General features: G+C 37.9%; 1 protein-coding gene across 2 annotated transcripts in view; it reads left to right on the top strand.

Annotated features, from left to right (window-relative positions):
* The window catches only part of LOC143446897 (uncharacterized), a 43,116-nt gene that overhangs the window by 20,015 nt on the left and 9,902 nt on the right, over window positions 1–13,199 (top strand). For both annotated transcript variants that reach the window (XM_076946752.1, XM_076946753.1), the window contains 36 exons: window positions 59–360; window positions 455–607; window positions 861–974; window positions 1,085–1,268; window positions 1,483–1,595; window positions 1,706–1,901; window positions 2,052–2,250; window positions 2,329–2,476; window positions 2,542–2,681; window positions 2,757–2,894; window positions 2,972–3,057; window positions 3,144–3,289; window positions 3,541–3,688; window positions 3,924–4,153; window positions 4,319–4,560; window positions 5,206–5,341; window positions 5,439–5,531; window positions 5,628–5,748; window positions 5,900–6,030; window positions 6,157–6,294; window positions 6,505–6,618; window positions 6,744–6,910; window positions 7,090–7,327; window positions 7,489–7,936; window positions 8,019–8,155; window positions 8,308–8,454; window positions 8,718–8,885; window positions 9,085–9,186; window positions 9,291–9,370; window positions 9,435–9,644; window positions 9,838–9,976; window positions 10,107–10,170; window positions 10,308–10,452; window positions 10,590–10,725; window positions 10,801–10,959; window positions 11,136–12,854. In XM_076946752.1, coding sequence (XP_076802867.1) covers window positions 59–360; window positions 455–607; window positions 861–974; window positions 1,085–1,268; window positions 1,483–1,595; window positions 1,706–1,901; window positions 2,052–2,250; window positions 2,329–2,476; window positions 2,542–2,681; window positions 2,757–2,894; window positions 2,972–3,057; window positions 3,144–3,289; window positions 3,541–3,688; window positions 3,924–4,153; window positions 4,319–4,560; window positions 5,206–5,341; window positions 5,439–5,531; window positions 5,628–5,748; window positions 5,900–6,030; window positions 6,157–6,294; window positions 6,505–6,618; window positions 6,744–6,910; window positions 7,090–7,327; window positions 7,489–7,936; window positions 8,019–8,155; window positions 8,308–8,454; window positions 8,718–8,885; window positions 9,085–9,186; window positions 9,291–9,370; window positions 9,435–9,644; window positions 9,838–9,976; window positions 10,107–10,170; window positions 10,308–10,452; window positions 10,590–10,725; window positions 10,801–10,959; window positions 11,136–12,854 — 7,331 coding nt within the window. The remainder of the gene's footprint in view (window positions 1–58; window positions 361–454; window positions 608–860; window positions 975–1,084; window positions 1,269–1,482; window positions 1,596–1,705; window positions 1,902–2,051; window positions 2,251–2,328; window positions 2,477–2,541; window positions 2,682–2,756; window positions 2,895–2,971; window positions 3,058–3,143; window positions 3,290–3,540; window positions 3,689–3,923; window positions 4,154–4,318; window positions 4,561–5,205; window positions 5,342–5,438; window positions 5,532–5,627; window positions 5,749–5,899; window positions 6,031–6,156; window positions 6,295–6,504; window positions 6,619–6,743; window positions 6,911–7,089; window positions 7,328–7,488; window positions 7,937–8,018; window positions 8,156–8,307; window positions 8,455–8,717; window positions 8,886–9,084; window positions 9,187–9,290; window positions 9,371–9,434; window positions 9,645–9,837; window positions 9,977–10,106; window positions 10,171–10,307; window positions 10,453–10,589; window positions 10,726–10,800; window positions 10,960–11,135; window positions 12,855–13,199) is intronic.

Here is a 13,199-nt window from a genome sequence, read left to right on the forward strand (position 1 = left end):
TGATATAACACTAAAACTTTGTCTTAGAACCAACTATAACTTAGTTAATATTTTTCAGAGCTTGCCGAATTAGGTGACCAAGCTTTGGTGTCCTGTATTGAAGGCTACTGGTTCAACACATTGGTCTATGATACGGTTGTCTCGTGCAACGCCAGTGGTTTATGGTCACCAGACCCATTTGGACTCGATTGCACTCCAGTGGAATGCTTTGATCCTGGGTTTCTCCTCTACTCAACACGGGGCTTGGTTGTTGGAATACAAATTGTGGACCTTAACCCAGATGAAGAGAGATTTCGATTCCGGCAGCAGTTGGAATATAGATGCACTGCTGGGTTTTGGCTCTCATTTGGCATCGCACAGGTTCGTGAAAGCGTTGCCATTTGCCCACTAAAATAAATCAATGCAGTTTTGGTGAGAGGGATTTTCATTAAGAAATTGCAACATTCTTTTCTAGCAACGTACAATGTGTCAGAAGAGTGGCCAATGGACGCACTCTGTCTTGAAGCCTTGTGTTCCTGTCACTTGTTCAAAGTTGCCGATACTTAAACACGCTGATATAATAACTGTAGATGAAGCACAAAGTGGAGCCCACGCAGCTGGGGTTGTGGTTAGCAAATTTCTATTTTGTGTTCAATGTTTCCTGTACATAAATCCAGGGAAATCAGTAAAAACTTTTATAGATCCAATCATCTACATCGACGTTTAACGGTTTTATTACTTGTTGTTATTATGAATACAAAATTGTATCAACCATCATACTTCGATAGCAGCAAACAGATAGCAAGTTGCACCCAAATAAGTTAACCCTAAAGGCGCGACCTGTACTGCTTTCATGATGATGATGGTATGCATTTGAGCAGATCACTTACAAGTGCAGAGATGGATGGCAGTTTGAAAACAATGCTTCCCTCCCAACACGGTCCAAGGATGTAACTTGCTCTAGCCATGGTGAATGGGAACCCTCTCCTTACCAGGTTTCTTGCTTAAGTTAAACTTCAAACTAAAAACTTTATCGGAAAAAATATTTCTTAATTTGAACTACTAAGCCTGCGGTTTTATACAAACTGCTTCATATTGTGTGTAGAGGAAATGTGCACCCGTTGTCTGTCCTCCTTTTCCTGGAAACCATAAAAATGACTCATCCAACAACGAGTATGAGTCCGTGGTCACTGTGCAATGCCTGAAAGGTTACGTTCTTGCAAACTCCCAAAATGAGAAAGTGAAGATGACATGCAACAAGGAGGGAAAATGGGAACCCGCTTTTGCTGGTGATGAGCTAACTGTAACAGCTTCTGATATTTAAGAATGTTGTCACGATAAATGAAAGTGTGTTGCAGTAAAAGTTTTTTTTGTCTCACTATGTTGTGACTTCTTTCATGCTTTGGTAAGTTCATTGTTAACACATAATGATTCGCTTAACTGCACCATCTGAAACTTACAGGATTGTAAAATTGTTTTATTGACCTATTGAGTGATTTGTAGAGGAATTGTGCATGAGACTTGACTGTGGAGAACCTCCCTTTGAAAGAAACACTGACATGACGATACAAGATGGAACATTGTACAACGATATTGCCATTTACAACTGCAAACAAGTACTTTGCGAAGTTGTATTCTGGCTGTAAATTTTCCCCGGTTCTTTCCGTATTATCTCTAATACGATGACATAATGTCACTCATTAAAATTCGAAAATATCCTCCACAGGGAATGAAGGTGAGTTTAAGTGATACTTCATGGAATGTCAGGTGCTCGCATGATGGCACATGGGTGCCCCACGATCAACAGTGTGTCATGGAAGACAAGATGACATGCGACAACCCTCCAACTATTGATCATTCCACTCGAATGCTTCCACGAGAATACATGCCAGACAATGTGGTTGTGTACTACTGTGATGATTGTAGGTCTAAGCTTTGAACTTGTTTGCCTGCAAATATATCTAATCACACAATCTAACTTTATAAAGTACTGGTACTTAACGTTTTGGCTTAACAGCCATGTTAGTAATCAGTTTTGGCACATTTTTTATTTCTGACTTTATCTTTCCTAGATTACTGGATGTCTGGAAATAAAACAACCCAGATTGTAACTTGTCAAAATGATGGCTCTTGGTTACCGGATCCGAATATAATTGTCTGCCACCCTGTTACTTGTCCCAGCCCTCGACTGCCTGTTAATGTTACTCGGGTGGAAGTGAGAGGTGAAAACGCCACCGCCGGTACTTCACTCAGGCCCTACTACAAGACAGAGTGAGTTTCGATTCAGTGACAAGAACATCAGACTATTTCAATGGTAGAAGTGTAAAAGGGCTTGTGGTAACACTGCAGGACTGTCATTGTGGTAAAGTGTGACGATGGTTTGTGGATACCGAAGAAGCTTGTATCTCTTGAAATTGAATGCATGATGAATGGACTGTGGGAACCTGATCCAATGACAATGAACTGTTCCGCTGCACCCTGTGGCACTCTACCAGACGTAACTAATTAATGCACAGTTATCGCGTCTTAGATTTAATTTTTAAGTGTAGCTGTAAATTTTAGTTGGAGAACGCGAACTACACTCTCTATGTGAACCCACTGAAGCGGCCGGAAGCAAAATACCGATGTGAAATTGGTTACCTTCTTTCTCCATCTCTACTGACTAGAACAAGAGACTTCACGACATCATGCATAAATGGAATGTAGGTCATAGCATTGACAAAAGTAGTATTAATTGATTGTGTGGATCATTCTCCCAATGTTCTTGCTTCTTTTAGTTGGGTCCCTCCTCCTATACAGCGAGTTTGTGAGCCTTTGTTATGCCCGATTCCGAATGATATCGCTAACGGCTATTACTCCTTGGGTTCGATAAAATTCGGGGACACGGTCACCTATTACTGTGTCAGTGGTTACAGGTTACTATTTTTGCCGAGTTTTAGTTCGTTTGATTTATTGAATTTTTTGCTGGTATTGTTTTTGTATGTTTTCTTAGATTTAACACAGATATAACATACCTCGTTGTGGAATGTGATGAAACTGGTGACTGGAATCCCGATCCAAACCAATACGCATGCATTGGTACGTAAGACAATAAGCAATTAACCATACAACATGTAAAGCTCCAGACTTGCTGCAATTTTTTTCCACGTCACTTTTTTAACCAGAGGTAGACTGTGGGTATCCAGTCAACATTGAAGGCACTGCTGTTGTAGTGAGCAACACGACTTACAGGCAAACAGCAGTGTATACATGTTCAAAGGGGAAGCGGATAGATAGTAGCAGCGAGACATCAGTAACAACTACTTGTGAGGTGTGTTTATATCAAAAACACTGAAATAATTCAAATATTATTGCACGTTTTGTAAAATGATGTATTTTTGTGTTTTGTGTAATATATATTTAAGATAATCGGCTATTTTTGTTATATATTATGTTGTGTTTATATATTTGTTAAAATGACAAAATACTAAGTTTTGGAAGCTTTTGTTATTATTATTATTGATTCTTTAATGCCGATTGGTTTATTTCTAATTTACACTTTAATTGTCAACTTTTAATTAGGCTGATACTAGATGGACTCCACAGCCATCTAATATAGCCAGGTGTGTCAATGTCACTTGTGATGATCCGCCACTTGTTATGCCCCATACACTACATTCATCGGGGCATGCACGTTATGGTTATTCATGGACATACGAGTGCAAGCCAGGTAAGAAATTTGCAATATCCTAATTATTTTCACTTTTACAAGTTTTTGCTGCATATATTGGAAGTAACATTTTACACTGTCCGTAGGAAATATAATATAAATCTTAGCCTGTAAAAATTGATGATGATTGTTGTTTTATGGGCGTGCGCTCAATGTGTTGTGGTTTGAACAGGTGTCTGAAACCGCCAAGATTAAAAATTACTCTTGTCTTCAAATCAGTATCAGAATTGTTTAGGATTTCATGTTTCTCTGGGCCGGGCGTCATTCTCAATTCCATGTGGTTCAGATGGCCAGTGGTCTGCCCAGTCTTCCGGCTGCATTCCCATTAAATGCGGCAGGCCACCAGAAATGCCTCTGTCAAACCTACAGGAATATATTGAGATCACTGACGATGATGGACTTGTGCATGAAACAGTCGTATATCAATGTAACTCGGGCACTTGGATTAGCGATGGAATCCATAAGGTAGCAATCTTTAAAGAACATAAACACTTGAATATCAAAGAATGTTGCTGCGTAGTGGTAACATTTACGTATTTTAACAACCACTAAACTGGTAACATTTACGTTAACAAATTATTAGCAGTTACTGAGCAGCTAAAAGCAAAAAACGATCTCTTGCTCAAACAGAGCTTCACAGCTACAGTCAAGTGCGTCGACGGGCTTTGGGAACCACCGCTTGAAGAAGCTGTTCGTTGTGTGACTGTGACATGTGACGTTTTGCCATCACCAGTAGTGATAGGTAACCAGCCTATTGCCAATATCATCAGATCTCATCCGGAAGGTGCGCCGCGCTATAACGGCACCATTCACTATGAATGTCCAGTCGGTCAATTTATAAAAGCATTCAGAAGAAAAAAAGTTGTCATAAGGTAAATATTTACAAGTTTTTCTGAAATTAAAATACACCCTGAAAGCCTTGGCAGATGTAAAATTCCGCGGTTTCGTCAAGCGGTGACTGACTGGTTTTTCAAGTAGGATGTTAAGATGTTTTGCAAGGTTTTTTTTTGCTTCCCTGACAACACCCTTCTTTGACGAGACAGGATGGTTTTAGAAAGTAGTTCCTCTCTGGCTGTCAAAACCAACACTGAATTTAACACGTTCAAATCAAACATAAGGTGATATGGCTAAAATGCAGAAATAAATCAAGGAAACGAGAATTTAATAAGCAAAGGAGCCATCTCGAAACTAGAATTTTGCACTAGGGATTTAGACTTTTCTTGTAATATAAGCCACACCACAAATGTAAGTCTTACCTTGGAATGTGCTGGAAGGTGTTAATTTTTTTACGTTGTAGTTGCGCTTTGTGTTATAAAAACGAAGGTTGTTTAACCAGAATAAATAGATGTGTTTGCATTGGATGAATGACTGCATATTAAAAGCCCTAACCAAACCACAACATGTATAATATTGTATATTATATGAGATCACAGTGGTCCTCTATTATGCCGTAACTATCATATGTGTATTTTATTTTTCAGTGTGCATTGTGATGTTCAGTTATTTTTGTAATACAGGTGTGAATCAGATGGTCGTTGGAGTTTAGATATAAATCAGTTATTTTGTGAGGAGACTCGATGTGACAAGGACTATGATGACCCAAACGGAGTCTGGTCCCACCAGTCATCATTTAAAATAGGCTCGCGATCACAGGTGTCTTCTCAGTGTTTGAATTCTAAACTGGAATACTTCAAAAATGTCTCCCAGCAAGTGCAATTGCTTAGTTGAATTAAATAACACTTATACCCAGGTGGCTTGCTTACCTACATTCTGGCTGGACAGAGGAATACTGTCATCTGCTCTCACTTGCAATGAAGATGGACGATGGTTTCCAGATAAAAAGGTTACATTATATCGTGCTGCTTGAAGTTACTACATTTTGGGCTTTTTGATGTTGAGTATTGCTTATGGAGTGTTTATTTATTTATGTTTTGCTTAGTGCCTGCCAATTAATTGTCCCAACCCCCATGTGGAACATTCTTCATTTACTGTCACCCAGAGAAGCCGAACAGATGTTGAATACCCGGTGATGAGTCAGGTCTCATACACATGCTACCCAGGTTTTCATTTTCACATTTGTTTTGCATTCACAAAGCGCAATTTTTACTTCAGACTATAACTGTATATTCCTTCGTAATTATTTGAACATGATTTCTATCCACAGTTATGTAAGTTTCAACAGTAATTCAAACTTTTTGTTTGTTTATAAAGGATACGAGTTGCTCATATCGGTGACAGCTCTTGTGTGTGTGATGTCTGGCGAGTGGAACCCAGCCCATACGACTGTGAGATGCAGACCAATTGTTTGTCCTGCTCCAAATCCCATACCCTTTAATGCTCAAGTCAGTTTTAGCTTATTGAATAACTGTATGACAGTTTTCGATGAACATTCGTCTAAAATGTTTCTTGTTCTATAACGGAACAATAGAAGTCTGGTTGAAACAGTAAAAAATATATTTCCTCTGTAGCTTGTGGGAGCCACTACTTACAACGCCACCCTGACGGTGCATTGTGACATTGGTTACATGATAAATAGTGGAAAAACTTTGATTAGTTCGTTATGTAGGGCTGACCGCACTTGGACCATTGATTTGTCTCAAATTCAGGTTAATTGTTGATAATAATGCAAAGTATTTTAGTGTATGAAAGATGGTATAAAATCTACTGCACAGGCATTATTATATAATAAATGCATAACATCCTTTTAATATATGCAATGTGTAGCATTTTTGATTGCGCTGTATTTTGCAACAGAATATTTAACTGAAATGAACAGACCTTTTTATTTACACTATTTTCGCTGCCGTGTGTTACAGTGTGTTTCTGCCCAATGTTACCACAGTGGCAATATTGCACATGGAGATCTTATTGCTTATTCTCCTGGACCATATTATGGTCACCTGGAAACAGTAAGGTTCTCATGTTTAAAGGTGATTTTTTTAATTCTTCCACTCTAAGAAATACTTTAATGCTGGCTGACTATTTTATTCTACATTGTGTATGTATATTGTCTGGATAACTTTGGTTTAAGTTTAAGATGTTATGAACATTTCAGGGCTATTGGGTTGATCGTAACATACGACAGTTTTCCTCAAAGTGCAACGATAATGCAGTTTGGGAACCACCACTAGAAGGAGCAACTTGTAAACGCATATCTTGCCTAGATCCACAGGAGAAAAATTATACTCGAAGAACCTTGCAAGATCTTACAGCCGGGAGCAAGTTAGTGTTAAAAATACCAATCTATTTTAAAAGAGTCTTTAACAAAGCAGTTAACAGTCTTCAGCAAGCAAAGCAAAACATTTCTAAGATAGCCAGAAAGCCTATTCTGACTGGTTTAAATTTTACTTCTAAACAAGAAATAATTCCGTCATCAACCTTTTCCCTCTGCCTATTGCCAGAGTTTCATATACATGCGATCCATTGCACTGGGCTGCAATTCAGTCCGGCCCTTCACTCACCCACGCCCAGTACTGGGAGTTGTTACCACAACATGTTTTAACTCTGACCTGTTTGGAAGATGGACTCTGGGATATTGACCCTGCCTCAGTAAGGTGCTTGAGTACAAAAGCTGCCAATAAACTTAAGATTTCATCAAGCGGTCCTTCCTTGACGAATTTCGTTCCACAAATAGTAGAGGTAAGCCATCAAATTATTATTACTATATGTGTAGTATATTAATAAGCGTGTATATATGCTACGTGTGTAATTGCATATGATAACAATTTTTTTTTGTTTTTTGACTCAATTGTATCTAATGTCAGCAACAGGAGTAATTGTTTTTTTTTCTATTATTCCAGGCAAACCGCGTAACATCAACGGAGAATCTTTCCTGGCTAAGCAATGAAGAGATGTACACAGTGGGTGGGCCAGGAGATGGCAGTGAGGTTGGCGAGTGGATTGAAAGAGTCGAAGATGGATTTAGAGGAAGATCTTTCGAGGGCAGAGGAAGAGCAGAGTTAGAAGAGGCAATGAAAGGCGGAAGATATCAATCATTGATTGAAAATATTTTCAACTCCAGTTGCAGGATCAATACGAACGTTACTGATGATAGCAACGACCCGGAAAGCCAACGAACAGCAAATGTGACAAATTTACCTGAGCCGTGCAATAAAGAGGAACAAAAAGCTCAGCCTATAACTGTAGACAGCGTATTAGAAAATATTCATGTTGGAAGAACATTGGGATCGCTCAACCACAAAGTTATTTCAGAAAGAATCAACGTATTCTTGGAAAAGCAATACAAAGGTAAGGATAGGTGTTAACTTGTTGCAGGAATGTGATTGAGAAAACATTCCTGGTAGTTTTACCAAATCTGTTCGTTCTTTAGAAATTCAAATGATGTCCGGACGAACAACAAGCAACGAAACTATATTTCCATCATCAAAATCTCACAATATCTCTGCTTTATGGGATGGTGATCCTTTCACGTCGTGGACTCCTAATCATCATGCTCTCTCCTGGCAGGTATATGTCCAAAAACAGTTTTATTTAAATTCATCAATTTATCTCTATTCTTTACTCTTCTTGTATGTGTGAACTCTTGTTACTCAGTTAATAGATGTATATAACACAGGTAATGTTAACGGTTTTTTGTTGCAAATTTTGTCAAATGAAAGTTTGAGGTTCATCTTGGCTCCTTGCATGTCGTTGATGAAGTGATGTTGATGGTCGGTGGTGATGTGAGATTCAACATAACATTTTCTCCTCATGATCAATCTTTCCCGAAGAGAAAATATGGATTAATTGATACATCAAAGCTGGAAGTGAATATATTACTATAGCACAGCTGTCCATTTGTGATAAAAGCGTTTATGACGGTTAATGAATAACTATATATCGCAGAAGCCAGAGTTAAACACTAACCAAAGTGTCGGCATACTTCATAAGTGCTGCATAATGCATGATCTTATTCAATTAACTCAGAATATAACATATTAATGTTATTATATTAGATCATGACTATAAATATTATACCACATCACCAATATTGTGACATGGATTTTCTTTTCGTTTTGTGCTCTTTCAGTTTCTTGATGATGAGATACGAGTTACATACGATCACTCTTCGTACGGAAATACCTTAATTTTATCGAATTTTGGCATGCAGCCTGCAACACTAGTGCATTTTTCTTTTGACCTTCCACCTGCGATACAAGAAATTAGTTTTCACGCCGCCCCAGCACAGCTACAGATCGTATGTCGTAGAACATTGCTCAGAATAGTTACTGAAATGTGATTGTCTTGGTAAACATCAGCAATGAGCTTGCTAATTATAAATATAGTCAGATGTAATGCCAACAAATGCTCTATGTTTTGGTAGGTCGTATGGTGCATAAATAATTGAATTAGACTTCAAAAACTCTTAATAACGTGAAATTTAACAAATATTGCAGGTCGTGTCTGTGGAGAACTTGTTCCAAACCTTAATCGTTATTGCAACAACATTTCTATGCCTGGCGCCCCTTTTGCTTCTTGTCGATCACAAACATCTTAAGGTAATAACACAGCTCATATCATATCATATAACATATCTTTTAAACATAGTAGTTATACTTTTTTACTTTCAACCTTAACTTTGTACCCATTTCTTTTGTTTTAGAACTGTAACATTTTATGGTTTGGTGGGTTGCAAGAGGGCATTCCGTGCTTTATCAAAATCAAAATGGCCAAACCACCAAAGTAAAAACCCCATGTATTTATGCACATAATGTTACACTTATCAATAAACCATATGATGCTGCAGATTACCTATGGACGTGTTTCTTAACATTGTTACAAAAGAACAAAGCCACAACCCCATTGCTTGGGTGAAAACAAACCTTCTGCAAAGTCATCCAGTTATAGGTCTGTTCACGGCCATGCCAGCTTCAAATCACATCATTGTCAAACTCGCATGTGATATGGTACCCGATGAAAGACATCTTTTACCTGAACTTAAACGACAGCCGACATGGTATATATAATATAGCTTTGACTTTTGAAACTTTGATTTAATTGGCACAAATTATCTTATTTAAACTTAACCATTTGGGTGTGAGTTAGTAATGCTCGTAACTAAATTATGATAGATTGTGACATTTGGATTGTAATAATCGCTTTGTTTTGGCTAAACTACATCTTGCAACTTTTTTGCATATGTAACTAAGGATTCTGAATAAAGTGACTGCATTATGTGCTGGAGGAAAATGGGTTTCCAACAAGAAAAAACTTCCCACGTCTATAAAACCACACAGCAGATATAACTACAGTTTAAAATTGCGGAAAAATAATCAGTTGTGCAACTGTGTAAGCAAAATTGTTTTATATCCGTTGTCAGTAATTGCATTGAGATTTTCAATATTTGTGAGCTCCATTTCCTTAAAACATTAAGGAGGTGTTTATTTCTCTTATCTTGCCAATAGCATTCACTTTATAGGTATCTTGGTGTCTTCATTACGTCAAGAACCACACCTTGACATTTTTATGGCCAACATCATATGGTAAGCTATCACTGGTCGCAATATTTTTGTAGTTATTTAAAAATTAATGGAAATTTGGCAGCTTTGTCATATATTCAACTGCCTGTTTACGTGCAAATTTTATTTACTTTGTTAGTGGTTTTATTTTGAATTAATAGTATCTCGGCATTATCTGACATCAATGCAACGACTTGTATCTCTGATGATGTCACTTTCGTTTTCCATGTTAGTCTTCTCTCTCACGCATATATACACGGACATATACAAACCAACTGCAATAGATACTGTCTTGTACCACAGCAGGTAAGACTGGAAGTATCAGGTCATACTTGATGAATACTGAATTCTCACAATATTCTGTCAGGAAAAATATACGTATCCATTTCACACATTTTTTCTGACTTCAGGTTTAAAGTTATGTCAACGGCTTTGCTTTGCAGATATTTCAACATATCATGGCACAGTGCGGTATGCTCATCAATTGCAATTCTTTGTGGCATGCTCATGTTATTATGCCTGAGGTTCCTCTTGGTTGTGATATCAAAACATGAGCGGCTGCTTCGGCAGTGTGGAAAGGTCATGAAAGATTTTACAAATTAGTTAGCGGGTCTTATATGGAAATAATTAACCACTTAAATTTATCTTTCTCAGGCCCGGACTGCAATTGTTCGACTCCCTGGAAGAGATCTTTTCAATCTAATGATGACTGGAAAGTGGGGATGGTCTAGAAAGAAAAATGTTGGAAGCACTTCACGTGACAACCTACCAACATCATTTGATCCACGCTTATTTCCGTCCTACTCCACTTTGGTGGGCATTTTTACTTTGATTAAATAACTGTGGAGTTTACCGGATTTAAATATTTGCATTATGTAATAGCTTTCATTAAAATCATTGGATTAGTGAATGGCTTGTTTGTCTTCCTAATTGGAGAATTTTATATGATTTAAGCTGGTTTCGCTTTAGATAACACCAAATATGTGCAGGTTGCTTGGACAAAAGAAAGAAATGAACTCAGCCATAAATTGAGACAGAGCCAGAGTGCTCCCGTGACCCTGACTCCATCTCAGGGTTACAATGATGTCAATGAGAAAAGCAAGAGTAACAACTCACCGAACGAAGATGATTGCTTGTGCATTGAAATAGCTCAAAAGAAAGAAACAGAACAAAGCACCATGCTGCCATCTGCTTGCATCGGCAAATCTGATTTTACCGATGTATCATCTGAGCAGAGTCTAGATATTGAACAGAATTCCAGCATGCAAGAATTCTCAAACATCGAAAGCACAACACACACCCAAAGCAGCTCACAGTTATCAAGTGTAGTAATATCGGGTGTTATTGAAGCAAGAGCTAATTCTGAAAAAAAATCTCCAAGCGGTTTTCGATTGGTCAATACCGGTAAAATGTCAACTGATTTCAGTTCTACCAGTTTAAGGAAATCATCTTTAAAACCATCCCGCTCTGAAAATATTTCTGGAATGTCAACATCTCTTGATTCTACATTTATCTCATCGGAGGAAATTACAACACCTACAGAAAGTACGTCTGAATCCTCCAGTGAAATTATATCAGGTCTTTTAGAGTACACACGGAAAAAAACAAAGACATCTGATTTAAACATAAGTTCACTTCATACTAGCGATATGTCCACTGAATTGAGCTTAAGCTCATCTTTGAAACCATCTCGCTCTGAAAATATTTCTGGAATGTCAACATCTCTTGATTCTACATTTATCTCATCGGAGGAAATTACAACACCTACAGAAAGTACCTCTGAATCCTCCAGTGAAATTATATCGGGTGTTTTTGAGTACAAGCGAAAAGAAACAAAGACATCTGATTTAAGCCTAACTTCACTTCATACTAGCGATATGTCCACTGAATTGAGCTCTCAAACTAAACCAACTTCTTTATCCAAGACATCTCTTACATTGGATGCTTCATCAAAATTTTCATCCATCTCCAAGGAAGAGACGAGGCAGTCTTCACCAATCCCCAAGGAAACTGCAACGCAAACTTCATCAATCCACAAAAAAGCGACGACGCTATCTTCAATCCCCAAGGAAACTACGACACAATCTTCACCAATCCCCAAAGAAGCATCGACACAAACTTCAATCCCCAAGAAAGCTACAATGCAATCTTCATCAGTCCCCAAAGAAGAAAAAATGCAATCTTCATCAGTCCCCAAAGAAACAAAAATGCATTCTTCATCAGTCCCCAATAAAACGACAATGCAATCTTCATCAATCCCCAGGCAAAAGTCAATGCACGGCAGTTCAACAACCGAAGGTAAAAAAGGAGCCGTATTACCCCAAATGATGAAAGTACCAACATCCAATCAATACTCAGTTTCCCGTGTGGAAAGTGAGATGAGGAAAGGAAAAGAAACTTCTTCCACTGATGATCACACAGTTAGCGTAAGCACGTTATCATACTCTCTTCACACAAGTGAAATGACAACAGATGTAAGCACAGATACGTCTGAAACGAGGTTTATATCTACTGAAAGCAGTAACACGACCATACACATTAATACTTCGGACATGACCACAGAAATAACTGAGCCCACTGAAACTGCCAATATTGCTATAGTGGGAAGTAACGTCATCAAAATGGCCAAAAGCAAGAGCGATGAATTTGATAAGGGTGATAACATATTAATCGGCCAGTCTGCAGATGACTTAAAGTATTTTCCGGAGGTATTCAAACATTTTCATTATAATGAAATATTTTTGCCAATAACAATGTCTGCTCTTTTTCAGTGATTCTCGATAGGGCTCATCAAACTGAGGGGGGAGAGGTTTTATTGCTTCTGCACTCATATCATATCACTCATACTAATGAATGAATATACCTGTGGAATAAATAATGAATTCACGAGTTAAGGCACCTTTTCAAGCTGCGCATGTGTTGTTAGTTTGGTTTCAAAAAATTGTGAGGGTTTTTGGCACATTTTCATTCATTCCTGAACAAAATTTGTCTTTTAATATAACATCACAACGTCTTCATTATTATGTGTTACTTCAAATATATGTTGGGGAGCA

The sequence above is a fragment of the Clavelina lepadiformis genome, chromosome 2, assembly GCF_947623445.1.
Source record: "Clavelina lepadiformis chromosome 2, kaClaLepa1.1, whole genome shotgun sequence".
Classification (NCBI taxonomy): domain Eukaryota; kingdom Metazoa; phylum Chordata; class Ascidiacea; order Aplousobranchia; family Clavelinidae; genus Clavelina; species Clavelina lepadiformis.